The 21,881-nt window shown below is 46.4% G+C and overlaps 1 protein-coding gene across 1 annotated transcript in view; it reads left to right on the forward strand.

Moving 5' to 3' along the window:
* PLPP3 (phospholipid phosphatase 3) overlaps positions 1 to 21,881 on the forward strand; it is an 82,314-nt gene that overhangs the window by 27,166 nt on the left and 33,267 nt on the right. The window contains exon 2 of the mRNA XM_036122823.2: positions 14,006 to 14,163. Coding sequence (XP_035978716.1) covers positions 14,006 to 14,163 — 158 coding nt within the window. The remainder of the gene's footprint in view (positions 1 to 14,005; positions 14,164 to 21,881) is intronic.

The following is a 21,881-nucleotide window of genomic DNA, read 5'->3' on the forward strand; positions in this document are numbered from 1 at the left end:
GCGGGGCTTGATCCCAGGACCCTGGGATCAAGACCTGAGCAGAAGGCAGACACTTAATGGACTGAGCCCCCCCACAGGCGCTCCAAACATTTGATATTCATTGTGGTTTAAAATTGTGTTTATTTGGTGTATGCATATAAAAGTTTCATTTTATGTATATTATGCATCCATTTTTTTAAAAGCCCTTGAATTAAAAAATGAAATTGTTTTTACTTTTTAGAGCAATGACTCCCAAATCACCTGGGAATAGAATCATTTCAAAGGCTTGTGACAATTGAGACTCCTCAGGCCCTTGTCCTGGGAATTCTGATTGAGTTATTAAGCTCAACTTCTCAGGCCCTTGTCCTGGGAATTCTGATTGAGTTATTAAGCAGGTCTGGGTAGTGCCTGGAATGTGTTTTTTAATGAGTGTCCCTGATGATTTTGATGACTGGCCAAATCTGAAAGTCACTATCCAGAGAATAACCTCGTTCAATGCCCAATTTTACCCTGCAAGACAGATGTGAAAATCAGCACTAGCCTTCAGGCCTGGAACCTTGAAACAAACAAAGCGTGCTGAGAAATACAGAAAGGTTCTAGGCAGAACAATAGGCCAGTATACCTGGTGTCAGATTGAGAGGGGGTGATAGAGAGAAATGACTTGGAACCCTAATTAGACCTGCTCCCCAGTTCTCAAACCTGCAGCTCTAAGCCCCCTGCTAATTGGCAGTCCCTTAATAGATTAGGAGTTGGCATCAGGCTTGCATGTTATTATAAACCACACACAGAAAAACCCAGTGGCTGAGGAACTCCTGCCAAACCCAGGCCTGGGTTTTTGTGAGGCTTTTGAAGTGCGCTGCTCTTTCAGTATTTTGTATAGTCAGTGTACTGAAAGGCATCAAACCATTCCTTTGGATGGGATTTGTGAAGGGCCAGTTTGTTGAATAATGAATTGCCCGAGACCCATTCTGTCATCTTGATGGACAAGCAGGAGCCCACATCCACAGTTTTGCTCTCAGTGGTACAGGGAGCAGGATAGGAGAGATGATTTCTCACGGATCCGGTCCTGCGCCCGGCAGCCTGCCCCGCCCCCCCCCCCCCCCCCCCCCCGCCTCGTGTTGTGGCGGGGGAGGGAGAACCCGAGTGCGTGCGCTGTGTGCGTGCCCAGCTGTGTGACCCCCCATACACCCCAGCTGGGGAGATCCTCACGGCAGCTCTTCCCTGCGGCCTGACGCGGAGGTCCTGAGAATTCTCTGGTCCGGGGTCACACTGCCACAACCAGAGAAGGGAGGGACTCGTGCGAGGTCTGCTCCTTCCAGAGGGTCACAAAACCTGACCAAACTCAGAAAACCATTTTCGATTTTTCTTGGCGCTCTGCTGATTCAGATGGGCTGTGAAACCGTTTCCTGCCGTTGACCTCCATGCGCCGGGGATACCTGTGTTGCACCCTTGGGTGGTAATATATGCGCTGCCTGTGCTCCCCCGCCCCCTGCAATTGCATAATAGGGTCCCTGGTCTGAGGGGAGGCTGCCCAGTACAGAGAGCCACATTGTGCAGAGAGATGAGCCGCGGCAGAAGGGGACCGTCCCAGGCTGCCAAAGGCACGGTCGGGTACCCCTCCGGCCTCTGAGCAATCCCAGGGGCCTTGCTCTCTGCTCTTCTCTGCCCAATTAGGTTCCAGTTAGGGGCCTTCCATTTCTTTCCAAGTCCACTTCCACAAAGGGAGAGCTGTAGTGGAGGCCGAGATTTCCATGAAAACCTTCCAATTTTCAGGCAAACATACCAGGCAGCTCTCATGGCAATACCATGGTGAAGGGGAATAATGTTATTTGGCATTTCGCCCTTAAAAAAAATGTATGTGTGTGTGTGGGGGGGGGGTTAGGGAGGTATGGGGAGGATGGGCAGAGAGAACAGTGGGGGCTTTGTAATTTACTGCTATAGAGAGGTCAGGTGGGCAGGGCCATGAGGGGAGGAGGGGTGCAGAGAAGGCCTGAACCACCACCCCCTCTTGGGCTTCACTACCTTCTTCTCTCCCTCTGCCTGATTCACACATTTGGGGAGGTTGTAAGGGGGAAGATGAGGAGTTTTTATGTTTTTATTTGGAAGAAGGACACTAGACATTCTGTCCCTCTGAGGGAAGCTGGCTCCTTGCTGCTTTTCAAGGATTAAGGGCCTGGCTTCCAGGACCATTGAAGAAACATCCCAGGAACTACCCTTTTCTCTCAACAGCTGAAAAATGCATCACAGAGCGTGGCTTCCTGGAGAGTTTTGGCAAAAGAGCTTCCCTCTGGAACAATAGGGTTCCTATAGCAAACCACAGGGGTTTTTTACTGCAGCCCGTTCTCCTGTATCTGAATGCCCACATTTTGTTATCCCCATCCTGGTGGGGGGGAAGGGGAGGGCTGCCGGAGCAGCTGAGGGTGGCCCCAGAGCACAGGGATTTCTAACTCCGGGGAACCAGCCAGTTTGCCAGAGGCACCCCTTCTTGGTCTGGGCAAGAGCACCTACAGATAGGACAAGCGCTGGCTGCCCAGAGCTGTGGAGAGCCAGCCTGGCCCAGTGGCATTTCTGCCCCGCTGCTCCACGACCTTGTTTCTGATCTTCAGTCTGGGCCTTTGCAAAACCAAGCTGGTGCTGCTTCCCTGGAAAGGATGACTAGGAGGAATGAAGGAGGCCCCGCTCTCAAGCGCCTACAATAGTACCCAGTCTGCTGCAGGAGCTGATGCTCATTCCCATCTGCCTCCAACCCACAGGGCATTTTTGCTCTTAACCTCTTCCTTTGACAGAGCCAAGAACTGCCAGTCATGAATTCAGTTTGCATCTGAAGGTCTGCAGATTCGGGGATGTTTGCTGGAGCTGTTCTTTTATAAATGAGCACCTTTGAATTCTGGAGGGCGCTGCTCAGCCAGTGTCTCTTCCCAGACTTAAAAGAACGTAGTGTGCCCCTGTTACCCCAGCGGGCATAGCGGGCAGGTGGCGATGCCCATCCATCTGCCCCGTAAGGATGCCACGGGAAGGAAACCTGCAGTTTGTTTATAAAACATCTAGGCTAAAGGCGAAAACTCCTGAATTAGAAATGTCCCTAAGGCACCTGATAAAATCGTCCCTTTTGTTTTGCACATGAAGAAACAGAGCCTGAGAGAACAGAAGTGTGACTATATAGATAGCCTCACTAACACTGATGAAGACGAGTTATTAGGATCATCAGTTAGTGTGGGTTGGTATTTGTTTTTTGAGGTCGCCTTGCCAAGAGAAACTTAACTAATACTCCCAAACTCACTTGTGTTTTCTTCTTATGGATAGCAGGCATCTCTTCACTGAATCAGAAACTAGTGTGGAAATCATTTTCTTCTCCAAGACATTGGCTGAGCTGACCCAGCTCTGACTACTTGAGACTTCATTATTCAGTCGGTGAAAGGTTGCCTAATTCGCTAGGATAAACATACAATGTGGAATGACCCTAGTCCATCTATTTGGATTCAACTTATTTCAGTTTGTAGTAATCCTAGTGATGATTAAACTAGAAACCTTTGTCTCCAAGTAAGACATTTCTTCTGGAGTGAACAACATTTTTAGCTGCCAGTGTTTCCTTTTTAGCATCTTTTCAGCATCTGTGTTTTAGGAATTAGATGGCTTCCCTCAAACTCCTTTTCTTATTTTTCCTCGGGGTTAAAAGTTGGGTAGGGGATGAGGGTGGGTTACGACAGCAGTTTTGTTAACTGTTTTGGGGGGGAATCTTTCCAGTTCTGGATTTTTTTTTTTTTAATTACTTTTATTTAAAAAAATTTTTGTATAGCCTTAACTCTGTTGTTGGCATTCAAATGACGGCAAGGAATCTTTGAAATGCATTTACTGGGTTAGTCAATAAACTGGTATTACATCCCTGCTGGCAGCCCAGTCATGCCTCCTTGCTCCCTGGGCAATTTAGAAAGGCCTCCCTGGCGGGTCCTGTCCCACTGCATCATGGGTAGCTGTCCCGAGAGTCTGCATTTTTAGAGGGCAGGGACCACATCCTATTAATTCCTGTAGCCCATAATTCTCCCAGTGAGGACTCTGCTTCAAAGCACCTTTTTTCTCCTTCACTTTCTGGCCACCCAGTGCATTCTGGAAATCCTGGTGGGGCATACACCAGGCCTCGGATGTGGAGAAGAGAAGTTTGACTGGTACTTCAATCAGGTGTCCTGTAACGCCATTCCCTCCCCGGATACTTCTAAAACAGAAATGTAGCCCGTGAATACAGCACCGAGAGAGGAAATAAACGACAAATTAAAAAGTGATTAGTGAGTGTTTAGGCAGAAGGTCAGAGAGATTATTTTGGACTTCAAACTTTCCAGCTTTCAGGGCCTGTATTCAGTTACAAAATTGCATCGGGGAATTACTTGTGCAGGTGGGAGCTGTCAGATTGGAAGAAGTTTTCTGGGTTCTACAGAAGGGACGTTGACAGGCTGGGAGTGGGGAGTGTGCTCCTGGCGCGAGGGTTGTCTTATCCCTGGCACCCTGGAATGGCTCCAGCATCACTTGACTGGAGTGACAGTCCTTGTCGGAGCTGATACAGCCTTGTCCAGCTTAGTCTGGCCACCTTCTTGAGGAAACCAGAGGAAACCGGTCAGGCAGGCTGATTGGCATCATGTAAACAGCTGGAGAGTAGATTTTCAGGCTGGGAGGGCAGAGAACTCACCTTCGTTAAATCCCTGCCCTGGGATGGGTCATCCTCATAGCTCTTTAAAATGGGTATCGGCGTCCTCTTTTTACAGTGGGGGCTCTGAGGAAGTGAAGTAGCTTGCTGATGGTTGCATAAATGTTTTTAAGTGGCAAAACTGGGTTTTCAAACCCAGATCGGAGCTGCTTTCTTGAGATTTGTGCTCTTCCTCTACTGGGAGCTTTCTCCTGGGCAGCCATTCCCAGGAGGATCACAGGAAGTGGGCCAGGGGTGTGCCAAAATGGATCTCTAGGCCCCTGGGACAACTGGGCAGGGTGGAGTGGGGCCACTGAGCAGCCTGCTCAGCTTACCTGAGGGTACCCTACAAAGTATTTCCTGATAGTTTCACTACATGACAGACTGCGAAAGCGAAAATTCAGGGTCTTAGCAGTCATCCAGCCCAATAGCCACACATCTGAGACTTGAAACTGGTCAGGTGCCCCGTAAATAATTCTTCACGATTTCTCTGCTCTTCATGAGGACGTCTGGTGGTGTGTTGTTTTGGGGGATCGTGTTAGAAAAACAGGAGTTGAGATGTGAGAGAGTTCAGATGAAAATTCAGAAAGGTGGGGGAAAAAGGGATCTATAAGCTATACACTGTATTTGGGGCAGAGCCACATCGTCTGGATTTTAGTTTGTGTCCTATATACATTTATCCAATATCCGTCTGTGAAGCACCCACTTAATACTAGGAATTACTCTTTGTGCTGGGCATATAGAGATGAATAAAATATGGACCCTTTTCTGAAGAAACTCTCAGCTAGTGCAGGGGACTTACAGAAAAAGGAATAATTGCCATGCTAGAGTATGCTGGATAAATCATACTGGGTTTCTAATTGAACACAGATAGGCTTCAGGTTAAAACAGATATATAAACTCATGCATATGAGTTTATATCATATATAAAACAGATACATATATTCCTACACATACACACTTGTCTCATGAGGCCATTACCTACCATGGAGGGCATGGTTGAACCAAGAGTTAGTTACTTGTATTTTTATGGGTTCATCCAAGAACTTCATATTTTCAAGAGCAGTGGTGGAAAAAGCAAAATGTCTACAGGGGCCGGGTGGGTAACATAAATGACGGACGCAGACCAGGCGTAGGAGAATCGACAGTTCACGCTCAGGGACAGTGACGACTGACCGGCAGCCTGGATGTCAGGGAGACGGTAGGAATGGCAGAGGGCACATACAGCCACGGTGATAGCTGGAACTCTGGATGTCGTGTGAGACCTGCTGTCATGAAATGGTAACAACTGATGTTGAGAAATTTAAGCCGTGGGTGACCAAACAGAACATCTCTGCGGTCAGACTCGGTGCTGGGCTGCCAGCATGTGACCTTTGACCTAGATTGGCCCATGCAGCTCGGTGCCCTGATGGCCTTGGATTGCCCACCAGCATAATTTGGTTCTCACAGCGTCTCCAATAGTGCTCCAGCTCCTCACTTTTGGCACTGCGTCTGGCTCCAGCCTTGCCTTTGGACTATCTCGAACTTTGGCCCTCCCAGGTGTCTGATGTCCTGCCAGTCCACGTGTTGTTTATCTTACTTCCACGTGAACCTGGTGCTTTGTGTACACCTGGGCAGCAGAGCTTGGGTGGGAGTGTGCATGCTGACGAATGTGTGTTTAACTCTTTGGGAAAATGAAAAGAGAATTTTTTTCACCTTTATAGACTTACCTCCCATTCAGCCCTGTATGATCTTTTGACAGCACGTGGCAGGGTTCCTGCCGCGAGATTTCTCCTCTGCATCAGGGTGCCAGGTCCTGCCAGCCACTGTCGAAGCCCCTTCTATGTACAATCCCAAGAAGTCCCTGGAATTAGAGGATTTTATGAGCGTGCTTTTCCCGTGGGATCAGATTGCATTTGGGAAGGAGTTGGCAGACCCCAGCTGCTTGAGGGAGCTTTTGACTGAACTCTGATCACATCTTATACCTGCTTAAAAGCTTTCAGGGGCTTCCTGTCACATGCAGGAGCAGAAGCTAACATTTATGGAGCCAGGCAATTGGATATTTTATAAACTGTGTCATCTCAGTCCTCACAATCAACTCCGTACATTGGGAATTATTGTACAAAGTCCTATTGTACATTGATGAAGCCCAGAGAGGTAAAGTGACTTGCCCAAGGTCATACGGTAAGCACAGCAGGTAATAGAAGTAGGATGTAAAATCCTGTCTGCCTGACTCTGAAGTTCATGGATAAATTGGATAAAGTAACTGCCAGAGTGGCTAACGTGGCTCAGTGAATCCTTTGTAGAAGAGATATTTAAGTCTTGAAAGACATATAGGAGTTTTCCAGGGGTACTTTAATCTAGATGTTAAGACATTATTTCATGGGGTTGTTAGGAAGATCAAATGTGATTATTTATGTAAGAGCCATTAAACCCCATGCACACATCGGGATTCTTCTTATGTCCTAGCTCTGGGCAGCCATATTGGAAATAAACACATTTGGGTCATCAGGGAGATGAGGCAGGAGAGTAGCTGGATCTATATAAATCCATCTCAGCATCATCTAAGGAAGAGCCTTGCTTTTTATCCCTGCTCAAGGTCAGCATACACTTTTCCAGAGCTTTGTAGCTTTGCCAATGTCTGTATATAGACCTAGTTCCTATGTGTACTTAGCAAGAAAGGCTAACTGGCCCCATCTCTGAGTGAACTTCAAAGGTCTCAATATTCTATTATATATCCTGGTTACACTGCTCTTATCAACAGTGGTGAAATATAATCTCTCTGATTCTCAATTCTTTGGCTGTATGCTAATAATTATTTTAGAGGATTGTTTTGAGTTACATCAGTTGATGTATCCAGAGCTCCTGGCACATAGTAGGTACCCAATGAATGCAAATTTACTCTAATCCTTATTTAAAAGAGGGGTCCAAAGAGGAAGGAGGTAACCCAGTTTGACCTGGGATAGAGGAATTGTAAGTCTGTTAGCTCTGGTAGTTGTGTATTATCAGGTCTACAGAAGAGGGCTGGGGCTCTCTTCGTGAAAAGGTCTGAATCATGCACTGTTGGTGAGTTTGTTTTTTAAGTCCCTAGTGGATCTGACAACCCTTTCAAAATCCAACTGAAAAGGCCCAAAACAGAGCTAAGAGTTTTAAGGTGGCCCATATTATTTTGGAGAATAAAATGTTTTCTCCTTAAGCACTTTCCAATAAGAAAGGCCATCCAAAGTTCTTTTTGACACCTATGATTAGACTAAAGACAGGTGTCCCTTTGTCATGGAACCTGAGACTTTCCAAAGTTGAGAAACTCAGAAACGGTGCAGGATCTTGACATTGTGTGTCCCCAGCACCTAATAGTGCCCCATACTCAGGAACTGTCCTACATGTTTGTGGAATTACACTGAGGGCCCTGGACCTGGGCTCGGGAAACCCAGGCACCAGGACTAGATCAGCCACTAATTTCTTCACTTCTACCACGGGGTTGCTTTTGGTTCTGACAATCTTCTTTTTGTGAAGAAAGGGACTGGACTTTGCAGTTTTGAAGAATGAGCATTTGTCAGAGAAAACCCCTAGACCCAGAATATTGCCTGTTCACACCAACCAACAGCAAGTGTTTTTCATGGCAGCCCGTTTCAAAGGTGGGAAACGCCTTCATAGTAAACTTAGTTTTGTCTCATCTGGATTGTGTCCAGTGTAAAAATCTGGACAAATATCGTAAACCAAAGAAAGTTTGCACACTTCTAAGACCAGTAGCAATTAATTACTTTAAATAGAAACCCTGTCACTTACAAGCAACATAAATATTTGTATTTTGAACCTCTAAGTAGTAGTTGGGTTGACCATTCTGGCCTTAAGTGATTAAAAAAAAAAAGCAGTTGGTCATATTTTAACAGGGAATACATTTATAAAGAAAGGGAGGGTCAGGTCATGGAGTAAGAAAACATGAACCAAAAGACAGACAGACCTGGGTTCAAATCCCAGTGACCACCTGACTCATGTGGGAACCCTGGCCACGTTACAAAACTTCTGGCCTCAGCTTTCTGTTGGCTACAAATGAAAATAATAACGTACCTTTTCACAGCTCTTGGGGAAGTTCAGATACATTAATTCCTAATTGGACTCTAAGTTTGAAATCAGAAGCCCCATGCCTTCCATTTGTATTTCTACCACCTGGTCCATATTGGCACCCTTTGCTAGCTTTGCACTTTGGATGAGCTGCTTAAATTTTCGGAGCCTCAGTCTATCATTTGTAAAACGAGCAGAACAGTAGAATCTATACTGTACTGATGTCTAAAGTGCTGTCGTGGAGTTCACTGATTGGAGCAGTGAGTCTGCGCTTGATACCCACATAAGGATTCTGCACCGACTCTTCTGTGGGTAGGTGTTTGTTTAATTATTGTTTAATTATTACAGATCCTGGATTCTGCTTATTTTAAGGTAACTACAGATTGGATGAAGTAGAAAGCCGGACAACTCTGAGAAAGCACTCGAAGGCCTTGGTCTATTGGAGCCATGGGCAGCCCCTCCTTGATGCTCTGAGTTGGGTCCTGCCAAAGCGTGGAGATTTCTTATTCACTCTCTCACCCCCACTCTTTCCCTGACGCACACCACGGGCTTTCTAAAAAGCACTTTGAGAGCAGGAGGCTGTGTTTAATTTTGTGCAAACGTGAAGCTGGGGCTGAAGGGAGCAGGGTTCTGGGGCTGGGTCACTTTGGTAACACTTCCCACATGACTTTATCAATGGGTGGGCCACAAAAACTTACCCTGTGTTTTTTTACACCCCACCCCCCAAACCACCCAACCTGCTCAAGTGTTAGTTTTTCAAAGCCCAAGAAGTTTCAAAGGCCCGAACCCAACACAGGGGCCTTTCTTCATGCTTTGATTTTCTGCCCATTAAGTGTTTGTCAGTGAGTTCGTATTTCGCCTCCTCTGCAGCCTACATAAGCCAAGAGGTCCCTGGAGGTATAGGAAGTTAATTGATCCTTGATTAAAAGGAGGAGAAGTGCTTTGAGTTGGGGTCTAGAATCACCAGATGGTATGTACACACACACACACACACACACACACACACTTTTTGGTTTTGCTTTGCAGAAACTTGTAATTACCTTTCATTACAGATAAATCTAAAGTCCAGGATATTGGCTTCAGAGTGTTGGTTAAATTAGATACTGAGCCCATGTTTGGTACATGGTAAATATTCAGTGAATAATCACCCATGCTATTGCCTTGACTGTTCCATAGAAAGCATCTTTTTCTTCAAAGGCCATGAAATTTGCTGAGCTGTAGCTAATTTATCAATACTCATAGGGGCTTCCTTCTCTGTTTTAAGTGACTCACTGACTTTAGAAAGCACTCAAAAGTCCTCGTGTCTCTGGTAAGTCACTTTAATCCCCTTGAATCTTAGGGTGACTGAATGTGTTCATTTTTTATGACTGTTCTCCCATTAGCCCTTGGGCCACTTGAAGGTTGGGACTTCCATCAGCACAGTGGCCCGGTCAGTGCTGAGAACATAGTAGGCATCCAGGTTTGTCAAATGGCAGACGTTCATGTGGGGTTCCTCAGCACGGTTTGGGCACATAATAGTCGTTCAGTAAATATTAGCTACTATCGTTGTGTCTGTGCCAGCTTTCCCTTTCTTCCTTTCATTGTCTACTTGTGTGTCTCTTCCAGCTCTGTAGCCAAGTTTAAAATCGTATTCTTATAATGGCCATCAGTTTTAATGACTGCTTTACTGAAATCCCTAAACTACATTGAGTTTCTTGAGTGTACTTAGTCTCTGGATCCAAAACACCTCCTACTCACATAAGGATTCCCTCAAGCCTCCCATCCTCAATGAGCCATCTTTGGTGTTCCTGGTAGAGTAGTCTTGCTGGGCCCTCCCTGTACTCTATATGTCAGTCCTCATATTTAGAAATATTTTAATGCACTTGTTTTTGTAATTTTCTTAAAATACCATGAGCCTATTGAGGGTAGGTACTATGTATGATGTGTTCACCTCAAGATTCCCAGGCACCAGCACTGGGAATTTTTTTGAAATGAAGGGATCGGGGACTATAGTGGTTGGTAATAAAGATGGTGCCAGCGTTGGAAATGGAGATCCTGCTATGGAAAAGAACAGCCTCTTCCCTGTGTCCTGGAGAGGCAAGGCATGATGCTCTGTCTTTTGAGGACTAGCTGCCCCATTGAGAAAATGTTTCTGCTTTTCCCATCAACTGAAGGGAATCTGAGGTTACTCTCTTCTGGAGCCAAGTCAACACTTGACTGGCATCCCCCCCCAATCATACCACAAGTTTGTAGGGGAGACAGAAAAAGCCATTGGGTTTTCTAAATGCTATCTCCATGCTTTTCAAGAAACTAAACAGAACACATTCAGAGCCAACTTCTTGTCTGTTTGTGGTCATCATCCATATAATCAGAACCGGAAACTCCCCGAGCCTTAGGCAAAGGAGGAAGAGAAAGGATTTGGATTGTTCCCAGGTTAAGAGAGGGCAAAGGAACGGAATAAACAGATTTTCTTTACTAGCCTTCTCTGTGGGATTGCCCCCCACCACTTCATCCTTTTAACATCTATTGAGTGTCCATAGTGTGCGCCAGATGCCATGCTGATGTTACCCAGTGCTGTTGCTTGATTTCTTTTAACTAAAGCGACTTCCTGTGCTGATTTTATTCCATCACGTCTTCCCGTACTAGATGGTAAGCTCCCTGAGGGCAGGGTTTGCCGTCTTTGTATTGCTTGTACTTCCATGCACATAGTGAAGACTGAATAAATATTTGTTGAATAAATGAATGGGTCAGGGTAGTGGCATATTACATCATCCTGGCAATCCCCAGACTAGATCTCATTCTTCCCATTGCACAGATGAGAAGGGTGTTGGGGAGATGTGAACTAACTTGCTCAAGTAGCAGGGAGCAGAGTTGAGATCATTAACCCAGTTCTGTCTAACTCCACAGCTCTTTTATATGTGTTTTATTGTCCTTAGAAACATATGTTTTACAGGCCTATCATGTGAACACTATTAAAAGTAGAAGCTGGGGCCTAAGAGCGTAGCACAAATGTAAGGCACTCAGGGTCTTTTCCCTTCCTGAGTTTATTAGCCACGCTTTGGCTCCCAGGCACCGCAGAGGCTATGGCCAGGCTCAGACGTGGAGCTCGACGTTTTATCACAATGTGTGGAACTTTAAAAGCGGACTATTAATATCATACTGCTGGCTTCTCAGCTACTTTTCATAGCCAACTTGGCCACATTTCAAAACGTTGAGTAGTAGAATGAAGATGGTTCAGGCCCATATGATATTTTTTCTCTCCCAGCCCCCCTACCCCCGAAGATTGGCTGCCTACTCTTGTCATTTCTATGCCACCATGCTTACCCAGTGCCCCCCCTTGCCCGCTTCACTCCTTCGCAGAGACAGAGTCTCAAGAGCTAATGGTTACTGCCTTCCAGGGCCCCTCTGTGTTTACTTTGAGAAGGTCAGGCACAATGCTGTGGTGTGTTGCTGTTTCTTTCTTTTCAAAGCACCAGTATGAATTTGATAAAGTAAATTGTTGTTCTAGCAGGAAGCAGTTAGGGGTCACAAAATAAATAGCCGTAGAATTCAAATAAATCCAAAGAATAAAACCAAATAAATCCATGTGTGTATGCACAGTGATACCTAAATATACTTTTTAGAAAGTGAGCATTTTTATCGCTGCTGGTCTGGACCAAAGTAATTGAAAAATTGTGGAGTTCATGGTACATTTTTTTTTTAAGAGGCGGTCTGGGGCTGCGAGCAATGTGACGTGAATTTAATTCCTTTTTCAGAAACATGAAAATGGAATTTTATCTTTTAAACAACTGCTTATCTTGGGATTTTTCAGCTAATGAAATTCACAGTTGGATGAAACCAATTTGCAAAGTTAAATTAGGGGATTCGGGCATTTGGGGGTAGACTGAGAGACTCTGAATGGGCAAAATATTCTTAGTCTCTGTTCTCTTCGCTTGAAGATGAACGACGGGTGCTTACATGATGATTTAATGTGACCGCTTCAGGTTGTTGGAAGGTTCAATGCAAAAATGGGTATAAAGTACCTTCCACATTGCTGGCGTTAGCTGTTCCGTCAGTGCTGGCTGTTAACAAGATATTTTTCTTGGTCTTCCCCAGTCCTAACAGCGGCTCACCTTTGACTTTGTGAAGTGGCATGGCAACTTGGTGTTGAACTTGGGTGGTAGGGGAAGAAGAGGTCTTCCAGTCTGAGAGAAGAGTATGAACCAAAACACAGTCTCTGTGTACTGTCTCCATGGAGGCCGTGTCCAGGAGGGCAGCAGACCATGAGTCAAGAGAGAGGAGGTCCAGGTCACAGGGAACCCCAGAGGTCAGACTTGGGGACTTTATCTCGTCCTGTGCAATGGGGAGCCATTGAAGAGACTTAAGCAAGGCAGTGACATGCTCGTGGTCAGGAAAGTGAACTGGTAGATACGTGTGAGAGACAGTGAAGGCCAGGAGACCGATGTGGAGGCCGTTGCAATGATCAGACAAGAGATACTGTAGGCCTTCGCTTTTTGCTTCAGTGTTATGAGGAGCTTTTCCTGGCAGGTGATGGAATCCATTTGCCATGACCTTTAAGAGAACGGCATCTGAGCTAACACTGATAAACTGGCAGCAGCTGCGAGGGCGACCTGGTGCGGCAGGGCCCCACTCAGCTCGCATAGTCTTGTTAGTGATTCTTCAGTGGAAGAAAGAGGTTGAAAAGGGCACCACTGAGCAGCTACTATGTACCAGGCACCACACTAGAAGTCCTATGGGCTTCATTCTCCCCTCCTCATCCCCACAACTCATTTGTGAGGAAACTGAGGCACAGGAAGACAGAATTAGAACCAAAGGCCACGTTGCTAGGGAGTGGTGGATCTGAGATTCAAATTCAGGTTCTGTGACTCCAAGGCCTTCCCTGCTCCAAGCAGCAGAGCCTTGGGATGAGCTTCTCCAAGGGGGAATGGTGACGGCTGGCGCACCTGGAGAACGAGACGTCATTAGACTTGAGGCTCTGTTGGTCATTATTACAAATTGGGTCTAACTTTAGCAGGGTGTTGTGTGCAGGGGCAAAGCTCCTGCCCCAGCTCTTCTGCCTCCCACAGCACACGCTCTTGGACAAGACAAGAGGGTCATTCTGTGCTCCTGTTGGGGGTGACCAGGAAGGAAGGGCATGCATGTCCTGAGTGCTCTCTGTGGTCCCGACGTCGCTACAAATGCAAGGAATTACTATCCCTGTCAATGCTGTTGTTCGGGGTGGTCTTTGCTGTCGGTCAGTGCTTCTCTGGCCTCCTTTTATTGATGTTTTCCCTTTCTCTCTCTTTCTCTCTTTTTTTTTCCTGGTCCCTGTGGTGGCTCCATCTTGAGCAGCTGGCCTGCCCTTCCTCATCATTGAGACAAGCACCATCAAGCCTTACCACCGAGGGTTTTACTGCAATGACGAGAGCATCAAGTATCCCCCGAAAACCGGTGAGACGATAAATGATGCCGTGCTCTGCGCCGTGGGGATTGTCATCGCCATCCTCGCGGTAAGCGTCCGGGCCACCATCCTCAACCCTGCTCACCGCCCCTGGATCCCATTTCAGAATATCTGAGCCAGCACAGTTGGCAGATGAAGTAGAATTTGATTTGATTAATACTGTTTATTTCATGTGGTTAATGCTATTAGTAAAAGTATTTTCCAGGGCACCTGGGTGGCTCAGTTGGTTAAGCATCTGCCTTTGGCTCAGGTCATGATCCCGGGGTCCTGGGATCGAGTCCCAAATGGGGGGGGGGTGTGGTCCTTGCTCAGCAGGGAGCCTGCTTCTCCCTCTGCCTGCCCCTCCCCCAGCTCGTGCTCTTTCTCTCTGACAAATATATAAAATCTTTAAAAAAAAAAAAAGTATTTTCAAATACTAAATATATATGTATGTATGTATACACCAGGAGTATAATCTATATATGCACGTATATACTAAAAGTATCATGAAAGTATACAAAGTCCCCCTTAAAATACTTGGCCTGCATGATCCTCACAACCATCTGGTGAAGTCTAGATACTGTTCTTATCTTTATTCTACAAGTTAAGAAACTGAGGTCTGCAGGAGTAAAAATAATTTGCTCAAGTTCACTTGGCAGAGTTATGATTTGAACCCAGGTACCCCTTAGCTCAGAGTCTGAGCTCTGAGCCATGACGCTGAGCCCCAGAAGAGGGGGAGGAGATGCCATCAGATGTCACAGGCATTTTCTGGGCTGTCTTCACACCATGGCTATGCTGCTGGAACAGTGGTCATCCCACTGGTGTTCTCTGGTATATCGTTCCCTTCTCACATCCAGGTGGCAAAGTGAAGATAAAATGGGACTTGAAATCGAGAGACCGAGGTTCTAGACCTGGCACTCCACTGACAGGCTGTACATTCTTAAAACCAGGAATGACCATCTTGCTACATACTATTACGATGAAGAGTAAGAGAGGTCATGAATATTGAAATACTTTGCAAACTCTCAATTGCCGAACAGGTTACTCACGTGCAAGTGTAAATATATAGATCTTCCCTTTAAGGGTGAAGTCCTCATTGAGGATGCAAAAATGTACCACAGACTTTGGGACCAACTCCAGAATTATTTTGAGCATTGGTCACCTCGTGGCAATTGGGGTATGGCCACCCTGTTTTAGATGTGCCCATTTGGGGCAGGGGTGGGGAGAGTAATCCGGTGGTAATCCGATGGTGATCCGGTCTTGTAATTTGTGAGTCCTACATTTTCACAGCTGTCCATGCTCCACCTCCAGAATTTTCTGTTTGTTCTCTGCCCTTGAACCCCAGCCGTGTGGGCATAAGGGACGGGCGTCCTGTCCACCAAGGTCATAAATTCTTCCTCTCAGATCCTTGAGTCATGTTTATATTAGCCAGAACCTGGAAGCTTATCTTTGACCTGTCTTAGAAGCCAAGAAGGAAGGAAGCTGAAGTTAAGAATACTACATGCAAGTTAAGTGCTAATATCCCCATTATACAACTGGAAAACCAGAAGCTCAAAAGGGGTTAAATGATATGCTCAAAGTCTACAGCAAATAAAAATTGGGGCTCAAGCCTATCCCTAGCTTATTTGATAGCCCTCTTTCCATTTTGCAGACTTGATTTCAAACTGAGAGTGGCTGTCCTATCCAAATTAACTGCTCAAGAGATAGGCAGTTGGCTACTCTTGCCTATTCTGGATCAAATGCAAGCTGCTGATGGTACTGAACCACACTTCATGAAGTTTTTCTTTTGACTTCCCCACTCTGGAGGTTGGTTGTAAACTTTGAGACCCCTCTTTGTTTTTTAATAACATCGTAAACCAGGCACACAATCAACAGTTTGAAATTGGGAAGGGGGATGGGGACTAGTAGAATTCTTTCCAACCTTTAAAATAAATACAGTCCATTTGGCAACTCTAGTAGTTTCTTAAAGGTGGACTGAGGATCTTTGTGTTCAGAAACTGAAGATATAAAATCTAATTTTACTATTTGCTCCAAATTGACAGTGTGGGGGTGAGTTCTGTAGGAAGAATGGCTTTTCGTGGAAAAGAAGTTTGTCACGGAAGGCAAATAATTGTACAATATCTTGTACTAAGGTTTGAACAGGTGTTTTTGACACTTGGAGGATCAGTTAATTGAGTGCTTCTAGGAAGCCGACTATAACCCAGGAGTGGTTAAGATAAGAATAGCATGGGGACGGGGTGTCACGTGCCCTTTGCCCTCTCTGCATGCAGTTGACATGGGCTTGCCTGGTGGGACAGCTCCCAGGCCCGGTGCAGTGGGCAGTGGCACTCCTCAGAGGCACGTGAACCTGGCGAACCGCCGCTCTCTGCAGCCCTCATTTTCCTCATCTGTGTTCGCATTCACTCATGGGGTCGGCTTTGAGACTCCAACGCCATTGTTTGTGGGAACGGACTTTGTTGTGCTGGGTTATATGGACACAGGGTGCCAAAGAAGCTTCGCTGAGGGCTGCCCCTCTCTCCGGTGCTTCCTTCTTCAAGCAAAACTCCTGCTCAGCAGCTCTTTCCCTGCTGTTGGCCAAGACCAGCCCCTTCTTCCTCTTGAAATGCTAGCATTTCTGAGAAAGATCTGCTTCAAGGAGTTTAGTTTGGCTTGCTTCTCTCCTCATGTCATGTTGGTGTTTTAATTAAAGTGCTCCTTGACCTCTCAGGTTTCCTTGAAACAGGCAGTCACGTGCCACGGCCTTGGACATAGGATGAGCCTTTGTTAGGGGCTGTTATGTGCCGTAGAAACCTGTGAGCCATGTTTAAGCATTTCACCCTTGCAGAAGCCCCAACAGCTAGGTAATCTTAAAGGTCTCCCTCCGTTTAGCATAGGGGTTGAACGTACGAGCATATCTGAACTCCTGCTGTGGAATGTGCAGCAAGCTACTTAACCCCGGTGAGCTTCAGTAGGCTCATCTATTAAATGGAGATGATGTATGTAAAGTAACTCAGTGCCTGGCACCTATAGTATACTCAATAAATGTTAACTGTTTTCTTTGTAGATGAGTAAACAGTCAAAAAGTGGTGAAGTGACTTTGCCAAGACCTCATGTCTAATAAACATAGAATCAGGGAAGGAGCTCCAGCCTTGGGACCCATCCTGTCTCCCGCTCTTCCCTTGTAGTTAATTCACTAAAACACAGATCTCTGGACTCGCCCTCCAGTGCTCTCTGCAGGAGGACTTTACCTCCGGGTCCAGCTTCCCCTGCACTTCAGCTGGACGCACGTGTGAGATGTGGGCTCATCATGAGGTCTGCTTACCCACTTAACCTGCCATTAGGTACTAGAGTCCTCATGGAAACAAGCTGAAGCAGAGACCTCAGAGGAAAAATGAGTAATTCACTTTAGTATACTCAATTCTGGAAAAGCTATATACGGCCTAAATTAAACAACAACAACACATTTCCCCCTTTCCCATTATGACTGGTCATAGAGCCTGGCTGGCTCCATCCAGGATCTGCTTCTGATCAGGGGGCGTGAATGACAGTCGGGGAGGGTGGAGGGGGACCCAGGGCTGGAAATCTAATCATCCTGCAACTTGCTGCCCGGGGCCTTCTCCTGCTGACCTCGAGTTTGTTTAAAACAACAAGAGAAGCCTTGACTGATTTGGATGCCCTTGCTCCAGTTTGAGTGTCCCCACAACAAAGGAGTGGGGGGCCGGGTGCAGTTTAGAGTGTGATGTGGGCATGCAGATCATCAGCAGTTATAGAGAAAGCAGACACCTTTTTATGGCAGGAGATATGGAAAAATCTAGTCGTTTTGACTTCTTTTTCAGACATATCTCAGATTCTGGAATTATAGCATAATAGGAATTCTTTCCAAATCCACAAAGCAGTGGTTCTTGTCCCTGCCTTGTAAAGGTTTAATGACTCCAGCGGCCGTGAGATTAGGAACAAAACCAGTGAAGTATCACCCCCTACCTAGCCTCCTCTCAGTTTGCCTTGCTCTACACTGTGAAGAGTATTACGGGCGAAGATTTTAACATGGAAAAAATGCTCAGGATTCATTTCAAATAAACATGGGCTCAGTGTGTGCCTTGGTCAGACCCTGAAAGTGGTTTGTATAGATTCTTAATATCTAGGAGTTGAAGCATGGATGAGTCATGGGTGCATCCCCTTCTCCCTCTGGCCGTATAAATTCTACTTTTCCTCAAAGATCCTGTTGAATGTGACTTCTGTAATATTCCTCACTGGAGAAGAAGCTCAGACTTTGGCATCATCTGGTTTAGGTTCGCGTCCTGACTTTTGTGCTTATTCATTATCAGACCCCTTTGGAAAAGAACTATACCTTCCTTTTCTGTAAATTGGTAACAGTAGTTCACCAACTCCGTAGGGTTTTTCTGGAGGTCAAATCAAGTGACATTATGCGTGTCATCAGCGAGAATCATCCTTTTCATTTCCGTAGTGTCCTACAGTTAACCAAGTGCACATTATGTGCACATTCCCTGATTTGCACCTGGCGGTGGTCCTGGGAGGTGGATTGTTACAGCTAAGGCAACTGGGGATCAAGGATATTAAGTGACTTTCCCATAACTAATTAGTGGCAGGGCCAGACCAGGGGTCCTCTGATTCAAAGGCACCTTTTTCTTTCTTTTCTTTTTTTCTTTTTTCCCTAAATAATGGCACCACTGCTGCTTTGTAAAGCCTGCCTGCCTGCCCTCCACAGCTACTTCTCAGGCACCCCCAAGGTAGCAGGTGCTGGGGGCCCAGTGGTACACCTCTGCCCTAGTTGCATCTCAGACAGACAAATAGCACCTTCCATACTTCTGTCCTACTAATATGATCTGTGTCCGGGTCTTGTCTCCCCAGCTAGATAACAGGTTCCTAGAAGGCCGAGACCAGGCTTTCCCTCTTGCCCATGTAGGTACTAAATAAACTCCAGGCAGACATCTCTCTCTCTCTCCAAGAAACATTCCTTGATTGCCTCCTCCCCCACCTTCCAAAGGTCCCAGAGATTCCCTGGGCCGCCTCTGACTTTGCAGTTACTGTGTGGAACTGTCCTGTGTGTTTACTTATTTATTTTTCGGTTACTCTGTGAGCTGCAATACAGGGACCGGCCTGGTCTGGTTTTGAACTGCTCGTGCAGGGCACAGGCTGTGGTGCTCAGTATGTGTTTGTAGAAATCACAAGCCATATATTTTGGGCAGAAAATCAAAAGCATTAGGCCAGGAGATGTCAGAGGACCTATGCAGAAGGGAAAAGTATCCCATCTGCTTCCCTAAAATCTTAAATACGGCCCATGATGCGCATGGGAACAGGCCCTGTAGGACACGCAGATTTCTCGCTGGAGAGACAAGAAGAAGAGCTTAATACCTCCAAGACTTGTTTATTCAGGATCGGGCTTCAGTGTGCCCACATCTGGACTTCATTACTTCCTCCCCACCCCCCAGCCCCCTTTATCTGAGAGACCAGTGCCAAGAAAACAAGGTTCCCCAAGATTGCCTTCTCATTAAAGGTTAGGGCAAGTTTTCAACTCTGAAAACAGTGAAGTCGGGCTGGCCCAGCGGTGCCTTGGTAGGAGACCCGGTCCCCCAGTTTACAATCCACTACATCTGTGCAATTACCAGGACCACCCACGGAGAGTGGCCACATGAATCCTTCAACTGGTTCGTTCCCTGATCAGATGGCTACAGAGTTCTTCTGAGACCTTCTTATCCCTGAGGGGCTGGTGGGATGGGGCATCTATTTGCCATTTAACAGACACAGGCATTGGGATTAGAATTTAGTTTGTACACACACACACACACACACACACACACACACACCCAGCCCCTGGCAGAAGTGAGAGTTGCAGCAGTTCTTCCTTCGTTCTCTGTAGCTCTTAGGGGTTAATGACTACTTGGAAAATGTATCCAGTATGAAAGTGGTTTTTAATTTATCCATTTTAAGTGATAATGCTCTGAAGGCTGAGAAATCCATTCTGTGAGTCAGTGGGTGTATGTTAGGGAATGGGGTGGAGAATCTGATAACATTTACAAGCTATCCAATGGTGGGGGGACTAATGCCTTATCTTAAATCCTCTTCAACAGTTAGATGAGGTAGGTATTAATTACCCTCTTTTACAAATAGGGCAGGGTATGAGGCTTAAGAGGGAGAGGCTGCTAGTGCATGGTTACTCTCTGTTTAGTGAATGAGGGAGCAGGAATTAAAACCCAAGTCTCTCTGGCTTCAAAGCCCAGTGCTTGAACTGACATTTATGGAATGCCTACTCTGTGCTAGGTGCTATGCAGAGTGCTCTTTATTCCATGAGCTATAAAAACGTGTAGTTTCTGGGCTTGCTTGGAGAGCTCAATATATGGAGGAAGGCAACACATGTAGACCACTGGGCAGATAACTGCGTAAGATCCTAAGACCGACGGTGTGCAGTAGTGTTCTGTATGAAGTGGTTTTTGCAGGAGGCAGTAGCCTGCTGTAGGTGGATGCTTGGTGAGACCTCCCTTAGAACAAGCAGGCATTGTGGGAGACACCTCTGCCTGCAGCTGGTGTACGAGACACAGATACTACCCCCAGGAGCCGATGGTCCAAAGGGGAAGCCGGGCAAGGAGAAGACCAACTGCACTGTTACTCTCAGGGAGACTGAGGAGCTGGTCAGAGAACATGAGGGGAGCCAGAGCACTCTCTGCTGGTGGTGGGCCCCGGAGCTGAGAGCTTCAAGGACAAAAGAGGCCAAAGGCAGTAGATGGTGTGAGGGCTAAGTAAAGTGCTGCTATGGGAATTCAGAGGAAGATCACTTACTTTCATTGCTGAAGACTCCATCATCATTGCCATTATCATCGTCCATGGAGCACTAGCCCCACTTAATTATCACAGTGGCCCTGGAGCTCTTTGTACTGGCATCGTCCCCATTTTACACATAAGGAAACTGAGAGTTAGAGCGCTCAGTCGTCCAAGACCCCTGAGTTAGAAGAGCCAGAACTCTAACCCCATCTGCGAGTTGACACTGGAGCTCTACTTTGAAGGGCAGGTGGGACTTTCATCAGAGAGCCTGGCCTTCCAGGCAGAAGGGATTGCTTCAGGGATGAGAAGCTCAAACAATGGAGTGTTTTCAGGAAATGTAAAACAAACCTGTTTGGCTGGAGAAATAGAGCATCAGGGAGTAGATAGAGATAGGGTAGAAAAAGAGCACAGTGAGATTGTGAAATGCCTTGAATGTCAAGGAGTTTCTACCCGAATTAATGAGCTAGAGACTGATGAAAGTGTTTGAAGCTAGCTTTGTCAGTTTTGCAGCCAAGGTGAGGATGAGGCCTGGACCATGGTAGAGACAATGCAAGGGGAAGAGAGAGAAAGAGATGGATGGGAGACAGCTTGCAGAAGTAGGATGACCAGAATTGGATGACAGTGGGATAAGGAGGTGAGGTCTGCAGGGTCATGTCTTTGCACCACCTGTATGGTGGTGACTGGAACAGAGATGAAGGGAAGAGCAGTGAGGTTTGGGATGGAAGTTGGAATGAGTGTGATCATATAGGTTGGCATGCTGATGTTACCGGTGATAGCTAGTTGGGAGATGTGGCAGAAGATTGGAAGAGGACTGATTGGAATAAGGGGTGAGCTGAAACGAGAGAGAGAAAGAGAGAGAGAGATGTCCTTTGGGTGGTCATCTTCCCAGAGGTAATAATTCAAACTGTTGAAGCAGCAGAGATCACAGCAGAAAGGCCAGGCTTCAGCCCCAGGAAGACCCACATTTATCTGATAGAACCCTGAAGGGGGGAGCCACTGGAAGGAGAAAGGTGTTTGAGAAATAGGAAGAAA

This window comes from Halichoerus grypus, chromosome 5 (assembly GCF_964656455.1).
Source record: "Halichoerus grypus chromosome 5, mHalGry1.hap1.1, whole genome shotgun sequence".
Taxonomy (NCBI): domain Eukaryota; kingdom Metazoa; phylum Chordata; class Mammalia; order Carnivora; family Phocidae; genus Halichoerus; species Halichoerus grypus.